Here is a 14,501-nt window from a genome sequence, read left to right as displayed (position 1 = left end):
CTGAAATAATTCCTAATTTCCTCTTAAAATGACATGGTTAAGTTTTGAAAAACATCTTTAAAAGTGTTAAGGAAAGCTTTAAGCTCTCGACTGATCTCACCCACTGACCTTCTCCAGCTGACTGTCATTGACCCTAATCTCATTCACAACATGTGTAAACACACAACACATACATTTGCAGACACATTTTCTCAGTGTATTATGTTTTTACAGGCACACCCGAGACCTCAGTAACTGAATCCTTATTACATTTTACACTGCCGTACACCTGTTGGTCCAGCTATGCAGAGAGCAACAGTTAACTAATACTGCTGAAGAATGTCTCATGAAATATGAAACACCTAGCAAATTCATCCTGACATGAACCGGCACACATCAGCAGGTTGTATGTGTGCTTCATGCTTCATCATCTGTACAAAATAAATGATGTACTCGTTTCAGGGTGAGACCTACTGTATGATATATACCCTACAGTAGACCATACAGTATACGTTAACAATGTGAAATCTAGCATAGTGAATTATTAATAGGATTTCTGCACTGTCAAGAAATAGATATTCAGTTTCAGCACAATAAATGAGCACCCTTCCTTTTTTCCACAGACTGTTCATCCCCAGCTCATTGGCCTTACTTCACTGTTGCCGCACGTGTTAGCTGTTGATCAGCTTACACGTGCAGGATCATGGCAAACAATAAGCAATAATATGAACACAAAGGATGTACTGAAAAGGAACAGATAGATACTAGTCCAACATTTTCTGATTACTTTTTGGCATACTATACTTTACTTTTTTTATATCATTTGTATTACTTTGGATTTTTAATATCTTTTTTATAACATAATATACCATGACTTTACTTCAACATTTTAGTCGAGTTCTTTACGATGTGCCAAACTATACAATGACGTTTTTATGACACATACTTTATGCTCTTTCCGACATACTATACTTTGATTATTTAATGAAATATTATCCTGGGACATTTCTATGAGGATTTTGTATGACATACTTAACTAAGGCTTCTTTTAACTAAATGCAAAACATACTATACAATTTTATTATTGTTTAAAATAAAAATTATAACATAAAGTAGATAAAACACGTCTCTATCGGACAAAGATCCGACACAAGGCAGGATGTAGTTAAGCAGTCTGTGCCTAATGGTGTTGCTACTAGCAACAGAATGCTCAACCAGCTGCTGGTGGCAGAATATAGACTATGGCTTTGTTGAATTGTATTGGGATTTAAAAGGACACTGGTTTACTTTTTCCCTGTTTGGTGACTAAGATTGTAAATGACCTTAGGCTTACTGTGGGTGTAACCTTTCATCCACTTACCTCTGACTAAGCTGTAATTCATTTGTTGGCAATGCAGCTGTACTGTTTTAAGCTTCAGCCTTCTTGTTCCAGTTCTCATCAAGGGACATCAACTGTTCTTTATTTTCAAAGCAAGATGACAACAGCCTTTACTTTCACAAACAGCGTGTTATGAAACACTTTGTTGCACTTTATGAACGGAAAGACCACATACAGGTCATGTTAAACATAAACAGGACCATGAGATTCAATTAAAACCTTTATGGTTTTACAGCAGTTCATTTTCCATGTGTTGTTTGCAAAACTGCATTGGAATATGTATCAATGGGAGGGTTGTGTTTCCTGCTTTTCCAGCAGAGGGCACTGCTTTTTCTTCCTGATAGATAACACTCTTTGCAAGGTTTACACCAATTTACACTCAAATAAGTCACAATAATCAAAGATCAACATCTGGCCAGGCTGTAATTATACTTTAGGCACCAAGTTCAAACTTAAAAGTAAATCATTTACTAAAATAAAATGGTGCTGCAGTATATATTGTAGCGTAACATATTGTAATTTGCAGGAAAATAAAGAATACTCAGAAGTGTATACTGTGATGGATCACACAAGTGCAGGGTCAGAAAGTATTTAATCTGTTCTTTATTGTTATACACATGCTGCTATACACACGAGGAAAGACAGGTATTGATTTTACAGAGAGCCACAAACCACCTACTGTGGAGTTATCCTGGATACCAGGTCAATAGTGGTCAGAACAGGAACAGGAAGGCACAGTGTCAAGTTAAAATGGCACAGAAGAGGAGCGGGGAAAGACAAAACAATCATGTTACTTAAAAGCAGTGAGAGGTTCAAGCCTCCAGATTCACATGCAATTGCTAGCCCAATTATTAAACTGCACTGTTTGCACTTATTGCATTGGATGGTGGTCATTTCAATCAAATGTAATCTATAAAATCCACTTGAACCTAAATACTAAGATTAAATGCATAATTGATACATGGTCATAAGAAAGTAAATGAACAGTTATATTTTATATTGCAATAAACAATAACAAGATACATTTCTCGAGTAGCACGAAGTATGCGATAGAAAAAAGGCTCTGTACATCGGAATCAAAAATCCATAAAACTGTTGTATGTTGTAGCATTTAAAAGAACACTAATGTCCAATGCAACAAGCAGGCAGCCATATCAACTCAAGGCACATAGATCTATATGCATGGCGCTACACAAACAGTACCAAATAATGTAAAGGTGAAGCAGCCACACAAACGTCACATAAGCAGACAATGGCATTGCCGCGAAAAGACTGTACAGAGATCTGCCACATCAAGGACAAGCACACCTACCGTGCCACAGTGAGTCAGCATACGTGTAGCTTGTTGCAGGCTTTAGCTATCTTTGAGTTTAGCTGTTAGGTTGTGAATCTGTATATGAAGCGCATATTGAAAATCCAACTCTTAAATAATGTGCATCTTATCTGAATCTAGTTCCATTATTGAAATATAAGGATCTTTTTTTCTATGTAATATGCAAGTATACCGTTTTGAAGTAAGTACACAGGATCCTAGCAGATTTATGATGGATAAATATCACATTAGAAATAATAGAAAAAGTGTAGATGTTTAGGACTGCAGACAACTTAAACTCATCTCACCATAAAGTTGTTGTTATAAGGAATGGATTATAAAAAAATGTTTTGAGTGCAAAATCACTTCAAATAGACACAGATACACACGCCATAAATGTTCAAATTTCTTATCATTACCCAAATCAAACAAGAACTGTAACGTGAATGTATTTCACTAAGGAATACAATATCTAGACACAAATTGTATTTATAATGTCTTCAGAATGTAGTGTTAAGCAATTGATACAGTTAATTTAAAGTAAGTGTGCTTGAAACTACCATGAAAGGTAGTGAAGTGTCTCTGGAATCCACATTACTAGACCACACCTTTGGTCAAAACACACAACCGAACACCATCTGACAATTAATGAAATGTTTTCAAAGCTGTGGAATTAATATTCCTTTTTTTTCAAAAGGGAGGGGGGGGCAAAGGAAAAGAGGGACTGGATGATCTTTGTAATGCATACATCTGATCTGATGGATGTGGGGGGGAAGAGGCTGGGTCAGAGTCAGGGGTTGAGGTGCTCATCTTCCATATGAAGGCTGCTTGTGGGACACAGGAGAGGCTGGCTGGAGCAGTTTGTGCTCTGACTTTTCAGGCTTTCTGTTGACTCTGATGACCCTGGAGAGGAAGAAGCAGTGGATAACCAACATGGCTCAAAAGGGAAGTTTCCAGTCAGACTAGACAAAAATAGAAACATTGCTCTTCACAAGATAGGCCTATCACCGTCACTTAAAAAAAACTGGCATATCTTTTGTTTTTCTATCAGCGTGACAGATGATATCAACCCCCTTAAGGAGAATAGAGTAGAGTGAGAGCAGTAGAGCTCGTACACAGGCCCAATCCCAATGTCCCACTAAACGCTGACCCCTCTGGGACTTAATTGACGTCACAGGGTAGATGCTTCGGTGTGAGAGTGTGCAAGCATTGAATCGGTACAAACAGACTTTATGACAGATGCCGTTACTATGCCAAAACATGTTCTTTTTGATGTTGGGTTTAAGTATTGGAATTTTAGATTTTTCACTTCCGCCACGGCCAATAAAGGCTTTGGTCCCTGATTTAACAGTTTTGTTATATGGCTTTAAAAGGATTGTCAAATTGCCTATTTACAAACAAATATTTAAAATCCGGACTCCTTTTTAATGTATTGTTTTTTGTAAATATAGGCATATTAGCGGTCGTAACTGAACACCCAATGTAACAGTCACTCTTTTCTACGTTTTCTTTATTTCCCCTGGTTATTCCGTGTTTAACATCACAGTGCTCTGAATGGTGGGTGATTCGCTCAGGAAAACTCTGTACAACTGCAGACAAACCAAACGTGAGTATCAAAAGCTCAAAATGTCAGCAAGAGACCTCATGCAGTTGAAGCTAGGACAGCCCTAAACCCTTGCAGACCTAAAAGGATGCTTTAAAGTGAGTGAGTGTAGACATGGGTATTGGGCCCCAGAAAAGCAGAGCAGACAGGAAAGCCTACATACCAGAGTTATTCCTCCATACCAATAGAGCAGGCATCAGGACCTAGAGCTGCCCAAAGTGAGGCAGTACGAAGGGACAGGACGGAAGGAACCAGAAGAGGAGTGTTAGGGAGAAGAGAAGCACAACAGCACACAGGTTAGATGCAGAGCACACAAAATCACAACCTTGAGTCTTGGATTTAAGAAGAGGAGCTAGAGGAGTTAGAGAACAGGAACTAGAAAGGAGTTGAAAATGAGAAAGAACCAAATGTTTTTAGTTATTCATTTTAAAAGCTGCAAAGAAGCCATGATCAAATTTGCTTCAACCCGTCATTAAGTAAAGGTTGGAGCTGTTCATGGCTTTATACAACTGTTTGTATTCACAGTAGACATTGCACATATGCTGCATCCCTTTTGTTTTCTGTTGCATCGGCTTAAAGTCTAATACTTCTATTATTATTTTGCTTTTCTGGCAGAGATTTGCTCACCTGGCAGAGACAAGTCGCCCGCTGGGTCGCTCTCTGTTTTTGTCAAACTGCTGTGTTCGCTGCTGCAGTCCTGTAGGATGTCTGCCCCAGAATGCATCCTGTCCTCTGAATCACACAGGAAATTAAACGTCAATCATTTTTAACCTTGAAGACAACAAATCTTTACCAGGGTCACAAAATTAACTGTTGCCATATGAGGAAACTCACCATCATCAGGAGACAGGGATTCTGCCACATCCTCGGCAGCTGTGGCCTGGAAGAAGAGAAAACAAAAATCTGGTTAACCCTTCGTTTCAGCAGAGTGGAAACTGAGGTGGTGCGGAGGCGGCTTACGTCGGTGGGGGCAGGGCTGTTGGACAGCAGTGTGTGTGGCTGCGCATCAGACATCTCAGACAGCTTCTCCTCATCTTCTTCCTGGATGGGAGAAGATGGAGACCTAAGGGTGCTGTAGGGGAGGAAAAGGGAATACATCAATAATAACAGAATGAAAGAAAACAGTTTAATCATCAGAGCCAGATATACGGACTGATTTTCACTCTAATTCAACCTCTACCAAAAGAAATAATAATGGCCTCCAGATGTTATAACCTTTAGAATGCATTAACAAAAACACAAGTGTTTTACATGTAAAAGCTGCATTTGACAATTTCATCATGACTAAACTGACTGCAGCAGCCACTGAAATATTATGAAGATGAAATTTAACTCAACACCACATTATGAAAGAGGTTGCCGAGCAGATATTATTATTGATTAAGCATAAAGTAAAGGGATGTTTGTGAACACGTTTGCATATTTATACATATAACCTGGTTTCCTGTCCTGATTTCTACAGTGTTTGTGTCCGCATGTAGATGGGAACCTACCTGTCAGGTGACTTGCTGACTTTGCCTTTCTGCAGACTGCCATCACTTAAATGCTCGGGGGAGCTCAGCTGTCTGCCGTCGCCGCACAGTCCTCCTGAGAAGTTGATGTCATCATAGAGGGGGGCGGATGGGATGGCAGGAGACACCGACCGCAGACCATTCAGAGCCTCTAGCAGAGAGATGGGTTCAAAGCCAGGAGGAACCGAGTCGGTGCTCTGCAAAGAGGCACAGATGATGGTGATAACAATGTATGGCTTATTAAAGAAAATGACTAACATTGCATCAAAAACATTTTGAGAGATGGGCTAGGGCTATTTCCGGTGTGATCATTTAGTTTGTGCTGAGCTTCAGTATTCACCCCATCAGTGTCTGGATCAAATGTCTCACGAAGCTGCAATAGCAATATGACAAGCAATAATCTGCATTTTGTACCAAGTTTTGTTACGCAACAGGTTTATTCATTTGAACCACAAAAGGAAAAAAGTGATTTATGTACCTCAGTGTGTGAATTCCTACATTGTAATAACTTCTTGCATGATTTGACTGCAGAACTTTACATCGCAGAAAAAGATTTGGAAAAATCTCTTATGCAGCCTGACTTCATGACCAATTTCCCCCTGATGTTACTTGCAGTCTTTGCCAATTCGATCTGATTCTTAACAGATGACCATAAGACTTACTGAGTGCTCGTCATGGTCCATATTCTGAGCCAGCACAGGGCTGAAGGACACGGGGGAAAGAGCCCCAGGCTTTTTCCTTACAGCTCTGATCTGCAGCAAAGCTCTGAAGGCTGGTAAATTAAACACAATAATAATGGACATGCATTAATATAAATGTTGACTGGCATCCATAAAGCTCTTTTAAGAGAAGAAAAGTATCAAAACAATGGGAGACTTCTTACGCAGCCTGCAGATGGGACAGTTGTTGGCCTGGTAGCGCAGGGTGTCTGCGCAGGAGTTGCAGAGACACAGATGTCTGCAGGGCAGGATGAGTGTGTCTCGCAGGTCGGACAGACAGACAACACACTCGTTGCTGTTGTCACTGTTCTCGTCGTCTGATGGCTGGAAAAGGGAAACAAAATCAAATCGAAAGTCATGCAAATGAAACATAAAGAAAAGATGACAGCGTTGGGATTCATGAGGTGGTATTGTTAGTAGAACCTTGGTTTCTTGGTTGTTTTTGTTCTCAATCCCATAGATCTCCTGTAAGAGGTAGCTCACACGATCCACCTGAAAAGTGCAGGAACAAATGGTTTAACATTTCCTCCACTTTCTTATTCTGTCCATTTTTTCTGTTTAGCTATAAAGTTGGGCAGGAGTGCACAAAATGAATTGCTATTCCAACGCTGAATGTTATTAAAGGCTTGAAATGAATGGCATCTGTCTAAGCTCATAAATATTTAAACAAACGTTAAATACACACACAAAATAGAAAACAGAAAGTCTGCACTATATACAATTATTTTAAGCTCCCTAATGGTAGATGTTTACCGTCTACCTGCCAGACTCCCAAGGGTCTCGTAGCAGATTATTTTTTATCTTTTTTCCAAAGCCGCAGATGAGTATGAGTCTCACTGATGATCTGCGTTAATGGCCTGAATTGCATTCACAACAGTTTACTGACTAGTACTGTGGGTATTTAAAAATCAACAAATTGACAATGTTAAACGATACTTACATTGCACTTGATAATTTGCTAATCCATAACATGATTAAGAATGTATAAAATAAGAACAATCATGAACTTACAATTTGCTTCTGCTTCAGTGGCTTGACGGAGAAACTGCCATCAACGTGCTGAAGTGAAAAGAAAAAAAGTGAAAGTTCATGTAAAAACATTGACTGAAGTGTAATTATTTATTTTAGATGTCTACATACTCTTTCAAAAGCTGCCAAAAGTACGTGAGCATGTCCGAGGCAATCTAGAAAAAGAAAACACAAGACTTTGTTAGTTCTGATGTGGACCTAAATGTCTATTTAAGCTAACATTCCAGCTGCTAACACTGGCATAATAATTACAATTTCTTATGAATGTTGAACTATTCCTTTTTTTACTATCTCCGTCTATCCACATCTTCATTGTTATAAAGCCTGTGTCAATAGAACAGTTGTATCGTCCTGACTGCGATGCACCTCTAGAAACTTACCGTCTCCTTCATCAACAACAGCCTGGATTACAATGGGAAACACTCCTCGGTCAAGGTCAAAGTTCAGCTTTAGGAGAAGAGAGAAACAGGTGTAAACAGCGGACATGCATCCATGTGTGTAAGTCGGAAGTTGTGTTGATGCACTTATGTTGACCTCTGGCAAAAAGTGTGCTGTGTAAGTGTAAGCAGGATATTTACAGACATAAAGCAACACCAACCGTTTATTAATGTGTGTGACTAACTCCCAAAACTCCTGCAGATACTTACATCTTCCTCTTTCCACTCGGTGAAATCTATTTTGAAAGACGGCATGGAGAACTGTTGGTTCACTCCTCGCTTGTAGTGCACAGTTTCAGAGACCAGAGATGGATTCTTTGGGCTGTAGCTGCACACACAGTATGTCACGGAGAAAACGATCAGTGTGCAGAAGAACAAACGTGCTCCGTTTCATCAACTAGGCAATAGCAAAGGTTGACATTTAGACATTTATCAGTACTCAAAACATTTCCTTTTAATATCTTGTACATGCGCTCATTTGTAGATACACAATTATAATAGAAATAGCTATTTTAGATTCTGGAAAAATGTATCATCTTTCTGTCTCATGTAATTGTAACACAATAACTTCAGAACTGACTATTACCGACTTAGTTTCATCAGTGGTAACCATGGCGACTGGCGGTTGCTAAGGAGCTAGTGTGTCTATTCTAGTCTCTGTGCTCCAAGGCTTGAATCTTACAGATAGATGTGCCCTCTGTTTGTTTCATAAATCACAATTTTAATATTAAAAGTCTACAAAAGAATCCAATTTCATTGGTTTAAGTTTTTCAGCAGCTCACCATTTGTGATACTAATGGCTAAAAGTGTGTTTGACTCATTAAAGCCCCATCACAAAAGGAGTTTAAGATCAAATTCTTACACTGCCATCCCATTGGAGAACTCCTCAAATGCCTGGCAGTAGAGGGTGATGGCAACCCGAGCGTCAGCATCAAAGGTGAACTCCACACCATACTGAACCTTTGGTTTTCCACCTTCCTCCACAGGTGTGTCAGAGTCATCTTTATACCTAGAATCAAAAGGGTTGACAAAATTTAGGAGGGAAAAATGTAAATGATTATCCCTAAAAGAGTTGTTAACTTTTTACTGAGAAGATTAGTGCTGTAATATTGCTCAGCTTTTTTCTACCTGACCAAACGCAGAGAGTCCTTTCTTATATTGACCAGACTCCTCAGGGTTTTGACAGGCTCGTGGGGTGCAGGCGTCACATATGGAAACTAATGAAAGAACAGCAATTTGGATAATACTTAATTTAAAACAAGCTACATGGTTTGACTTATCCTATTACTGATAAGAAATGCAAGCTCCTCTCAGATAAAAACTAAGAAAGATAATTATCACTCTTTACCTGCACTGGCCTATTTCCAAGAAAGTTCAGGTCCATGTTTTCTCCAAAAAGGTATCCCTCTGGATGTGGCGTGTCAAATTTTTCTCCTCCCATGAAGAAGTGGCTTGCAAAATAATTCCCTGAGGACAAGACAAGAACCATGAAAAATAAAGGCACTGCAAGCAGCAGTATGTAGTGACAATATACAGTGGTATGCAAAAGTTTGGGCACCCCTCTGAGATTTCATGACAATTTGCTTTTCCTTTATAATAGAAGATCACAGCAACAACATTTGTTTTCCTACAAAGATGTAGACGTTTTAGTGTTTTCCAGACCAAAATTCTTAGGGTAGCATTACATAGTTTTATTATAATAAAATAAAATGCAAAAAATGGGATGTGCAAAAGTTTGGGCACCCTTATAAATAGCATTCATTTCAACACCTGTACGGATTTATAGCTGACAGGTTGCTGCACAAAATTGCTTTGATTAGCTCATTAGACCTTCAATTACAAAGACAGGTGGAACCAATCATGAAAAAGGCTATTTAACATAGGTAATAGCTGGCTGTGCCTGGCCTAGGTTCTTTCTTAGGGAGTGGCAAGATGGGGACCTCAAAACAACTCTCCACTGACCTGAAAGCTAAGATAATCCAACATTATAAATTAGGAGAAGGGTACAAAAAATTATCTGACAGGTTTAAACTGTCTGTCTCCACAGTCAGAAACGTAGTTGTGAAATGGAAGGCCACAGGAACAGTCCGTGTGAAGGAAAGATGTGGTAGGCCGACAAAAATAGGGGAAAGGCACAGGCGAAGGATGGTGAAAATGGTCACAGAGAAGCCACAGACCACCTCCAGAGAACTACAACAACATCTGGCTGCTGATGGTGTAGTTGTTCACCGTTCCACAATCCAGCGTACTTTGCACCAGGAAGAGCTCATTGGAAGGGTGATGTGCAAAAAGCCTTTCCTGAGTGTTAATCACAAGAAGAGTCGCATGAGGTATGCAAAAGCACATCTGGACAAGCCAGAAGCATTTTGGAACAAAATACTGTGGTCAGATGAGACCAAGATTGAGTTATTTGGTCATAACATGAACAGGTATGCATGGCGAAAAAAACACACTGCATTCAATGAAAAGAACTTGTTGCCCACTGTAAAATTTGGTGGAGGATCTATCATGTTATGGGGCTGTGTGGCTAGCACAGGTACTGGAAAACTTGTTAAAGTTGAGGGCCACATGAATTCCTTACAGTACCAGGAGATTCTTGACAAGAATGTTCTAGAGTCAGTCACAAAGTTGAAGCTACGCCGGGGTTGGATTTTTCAGCAGGACAATGATCCTAAGCACCGATCAAAATCCACCAAGGAATTCATGCAGAAGCACAGGTACAATGTTCTGGAATGGCCATCCCAGTCCCCAGACCTTAACATCATTGAAAATGTATGGATTTATTTGAAGAAGGCTGTCCATGCACGGAGGCCAAGAAACCTGACTGAACTGGAGACGTTTTGTGTGGAAGAATGGGCCAAAATACCACCTGCCAGGCTTAAGGGACTTGTCTGTGGCTACAGGAGGCGTCTACAGGCCGTTATTGCAGCAAAAGGAGGCAATACTAAATATTAATGGAATTATTTCTTAGGGGTGCCCAAATTTATGCACATGCCTATTTTTGTTTGAATGCACATAAACATGTTTCTGTTTGACCAATAAAAGTTATTTCACTACTGAGATGTTTCTGTTACCATAAGGTATAACATATGTTAAAATGAAGTTGCTGCTTCAAAAGCTCAGCAAGTGACAAACTGATGCAGTGGTTTTCCTAAGGGGTGCCCAAACTTTTGCATACCACTGTATATACAGCTAGTTCAAATCACACAACATTCTGCCATTATTATACAGCATCGTCTACAAGCTTTGTAGCATGATAATTCAAATGTCTAAATCTGAAGAGTATTTCATTGCAATCATTGAAACTATCTATAACTACCTGTATAACTACCAAATCATTGTATTGTTTTAGGTTTTTACTGAGATGCTGAAGATACAGTATCTCACTAAAGTGAGTACACCCCTCACATTTTTGTACGTATATTTTATTATATCTTTTCATGGGACAACACTGAAGATATGACACTTTGATACAATGTAAAGTAGTCAGTGTACAGCTTGTATAACAGTGTAAATTTACTGTCCCCTCAAAATAACTCAACACACAGCCATTAATGTCTAAACTGCTGGCAACAAAAGTGAGTACACCCCTAAGTGAAATTGGCCAAATTGTACCCAATTAGCCATTTTCCCTCCCCAGTGTCATGTGACTCGTTAGTGTTACAAGGTCTCAGGTGTGAATGGGGAGCAGGTGTGTTAAATTTGGTGTTATTGCTCTCACACTCTCTCATACTGGTCACTGGAAGTTCAACATGGCACCTCATGGCAAAGAACTCTCTGAGGATCTGAAAAAAAGAATGTTTGCTCTATATAAAGATGGCCTAGGCTATAAGAAGATTGCCAACACCCTGAAACTGAGCTGCAGCACGGTGGCCAAGACCATACAACAGTTTAACAGGTCAGGTTCCACTCAGAACAGGCCTCGCCATGGTCCACCAAAGAAGTTGAGTGCACGTGCTCAGCATCACATCCAGAGGTTGTCTCTTGAAAATAGGTGTATGACTGCTGCCAGCATTGCTGCAGAGGTTAAAGGGGTGGGGGGTCAGTCTGTCAGTGCTCAGACCAAACATCGCACACTGTATCAAATTGGTCTGCATGGCTGTCCTCCCAGAAAGAACCCTCTTCTAAAGATGATGCACAAGAAAGCCCGCACACAGTTCGCTGAAGACAAGCAGACTAAGGACATGGATTACTGGAACCATGTGGTCTGATGAGACCAAGATAAACTTATTTGGTTCAGACGTTGTCAAGCCTGTGTGGCAGCGACCAGGTGAGGAGTACAAAGACAAGTGTTATGGTTTGGGTCTGCACGAGTGCTGCCAGCTGTGGGGAGCTACAGTTCATTGAAATAACCATGAATGCCAACATGTACTGTGACCTACTGAAGCAGCATGATCCCCTCCCTTCGGAAACTGGGCCGCAGGGCAGTATTCCAACATGATAACGACCCCAAACACACCTCCATTGCTGCACAGCCTTGCTAAAGAAACTGAGGGTAAAGGTAATGGACTTGCCAAGCATGTCTCCAGACCTAAACCATATTGAGCATCTGTGGGGCATCCTCAAACGGAAGGTGGAGGAGCGCAAGGTCTCTAACATCCACCAGCTCCGTGATGTCGTCATGGAGGAGTGGGAGAGGATTCCAGTGGCAACCTGTGGAGCTCTAGTGAACTCTATGCCAAAGAGAGTTAAGACAGTTCTGGAAAATAATGGTGGCCACAAAAAATATTGACACTTTGGGCACAATTTGGCCATTTTGACTTAGAGGTGTACTCACTTTTGTTGCCAGCGGTTTAGACATTAATGGCTGTGTGTTGAGTTATTTTGAGAGCACAGCAAATTTACACTGTTATACAAGCTATACATTGACTACTTTACATTGTATCAAAGTGTCATATCTTCAGTGTTGTCCCATGAAAAGATATAATAAAATATTTATAAGAATGTGAGGGGTGTACTCACTTTTGTGAGATACCTTAACATGATGAGCTGAAAGGCCAGTTGACAATAAAATATGATGGGTTGTTATGGGTTCTAAACAGTCAGATGTCTTGGTCTAACATTGACATGGATATCTCCATACTGTGTTTTTACAGTTTGAAGGTATCCTTATAATAAAGTAAGAGTGTAAAAACCATGCAACACTAACATATACTTCTTTATATAGCTTAGTAATTGCAGGCTCACAAGAAGGCATCATACAGCATGATCACAATGCAACAATAACAATATATCAACTTTTATCAACCTTCAAATATATTAACGAACGTAAACATCACAATGCTTTCTGAATAACATACAAAGACATTCAAATCTATGTGTGCTCATACATATTTCTATTCATTATCTAACTAATAATCTAGCTGATGATAGTCAACAGCAAGCAAACACCAATTAGAGCCTTATTTACGTTAGTCAGTGTATGCTCGGTGTCTCAATTTTTAATATTGCTTTGGAGGAATCGTGGTAAAGGGTTTGAATTCAGCCGAAAGACACTAGGGATCACCTACCAGATTTCGGTGGAAATCGATAGGCCGAGTTGGCCTGGATATCGATATCCTCAACACCAGCGATTCTGCGACTCAGGATGGACCCCATCTTCCTGATGCTAGCTACAGTTAGCTAAACTGCTAAGCGCGTCACAGCTCCGATGAACTTCCCCTTCAAACGTACACTAACGCCAAACAAAGATTATATCGACGAAGTACAAAGGGTGTCGTTAATTTGACATTTTACACGTTCACTTTGACCAGTGGCTATGTTTCAAATGCTAATGCTAATGCTAACAGGAAACAAATTGAGACGGCTGTTGTTTTGCCAGAGCTGTGCTTGTAACGCAGTAGGGAGGCTACCTGATTGGCTGTCTCCAAGCGTTCGCGAGATTCATGGCGCTCGGTTTCTGTATTGGGACCGCCCGGCTGGGAGGAGATCAGGAGGGACGAAGGAGTCAAGCACGGTCTATGCAGAGCTCTTGGTCTATGGTACGAACGCCTGCTCCATAATGAACACCCCTTTAATAACTCGTTTGATACATGATAACTTGTTTTGTAAAAACACCATTCTCATGTTATTATGTTTTTATTCTGTACCTTTTAATCCAAAGTGTGTTATTTCTTTGACGCCATGGAGTATGTTGGTTTACTGCCCTCCAGTGGTCACAGTAATGATGATTCTGATAACACTGATGTTATCAGAATCATCATTGGTGACTGTGAGATTCAGAATACCTTTATTAATCCAACAGAGGGGAAATGCCAAAGATAGCTTAATATTAATAAAGAAGAATGTATAACATATTAAGTAGAAATGACACAATTCACAATTTACAAGTACCAGTAACAGTATTTAAAAAAAAACAAAAAACGTAATATAATAAAATAACAAGAAAAGTCATAGACAAATTATATTAGCAATGTCATATTGGTACAAACAATACAAATAAAGCAATACAAATTTCAAAATGTAAACGTAAGAAATATGTTTACATTTTAACTTAACAATTATTTTCAAAATTAAAATACTAATCATTATTG

General features: G+C 39.7%; 1 protein-coding gene across 4 annotated transcripts; it reads right to left on the bottom strand.

Moving 5' to 3' along the window:
• Window positions 1-1,932: 1,932 nt before the first annotated feature.
• Window positions 1,933-13,854, bottom strand: mgrn1b (mahogunin, ring finger 1b). 4 transcript variants are annotated; one of them, XM_063903462.1, is made up of 17 exons: window positions 12,483-13,440; window positions 9,317-9,435; window positions 9,097-9,185; window positions 8,831-8,977; window positions 8,179-8,296; window positions 7,912-7,978; window positions 7,643-7,686; window positions 7,514-7,561; window positions 6,926-6,994; window positions 6,667-6,826; window positions 6,446-6,555; window positions 5,766-5,980; window positions 5,233-5,344; window positions 5,107-5,152; window positions 4,900-5,004; window positions 4,436-4,481; window positions 1,933-3,572 (listed from the first exon to the last, which is right to left on the bottom strand). In XM_063903462.1, the coding sequence occupies exons 1-16, from the start codon at window positions 12,721-12,723 to the stop codon at window positions 4,441-4,443; spliced, it is 1,731 nt and encodes a 576-aa protein (XP_063759532.1). In that variant the 5' UTR covers window positions 12,724-13,440; the 3' UTR covers window positions 1,933-3,572; window positions 4,436-4,440. The 4 variants fall into 4 exon arrangements, with proteins under 4 accessions (XP_063759532.1, XP_063759533.1, XP_063759531.1 ...); XM_063903463.1 differs by lacking the exons at window positions 4,436-4,481; window positions 12,483-13,440 and adding an exon at window positions 13,479-13,854; XM_063903461.1 differs by lacking the exon at window positions 4,436-4,481 and having other exon boundaries at window positions 12,483-13,438.
• Window positions 13,855-14,501: the final 647 nt, after the last annotated feature.

The sequence above is a fragment of the Eleginops maclovinus genome, chromosome 16 (genome assembly GCF_036324505.1).
Source record: "Eleginops maclovinus isolate JMC-PN-2008 ecotype Puerto Natales chromosome 16, JC_Emac_rtc_rv5, whole genome shotgun sequence".
Classification (NCBI taxonomy): domain Eukaryota; kingdom Metazoa; phylum Chordata; class Actinopteri; order Perciformes; family Eleginopidae; genus Eleginops; species Eleginops maclovinus.
This window is presented reverse-complemented; position numbering and strand designations above follow the sequence as displayed.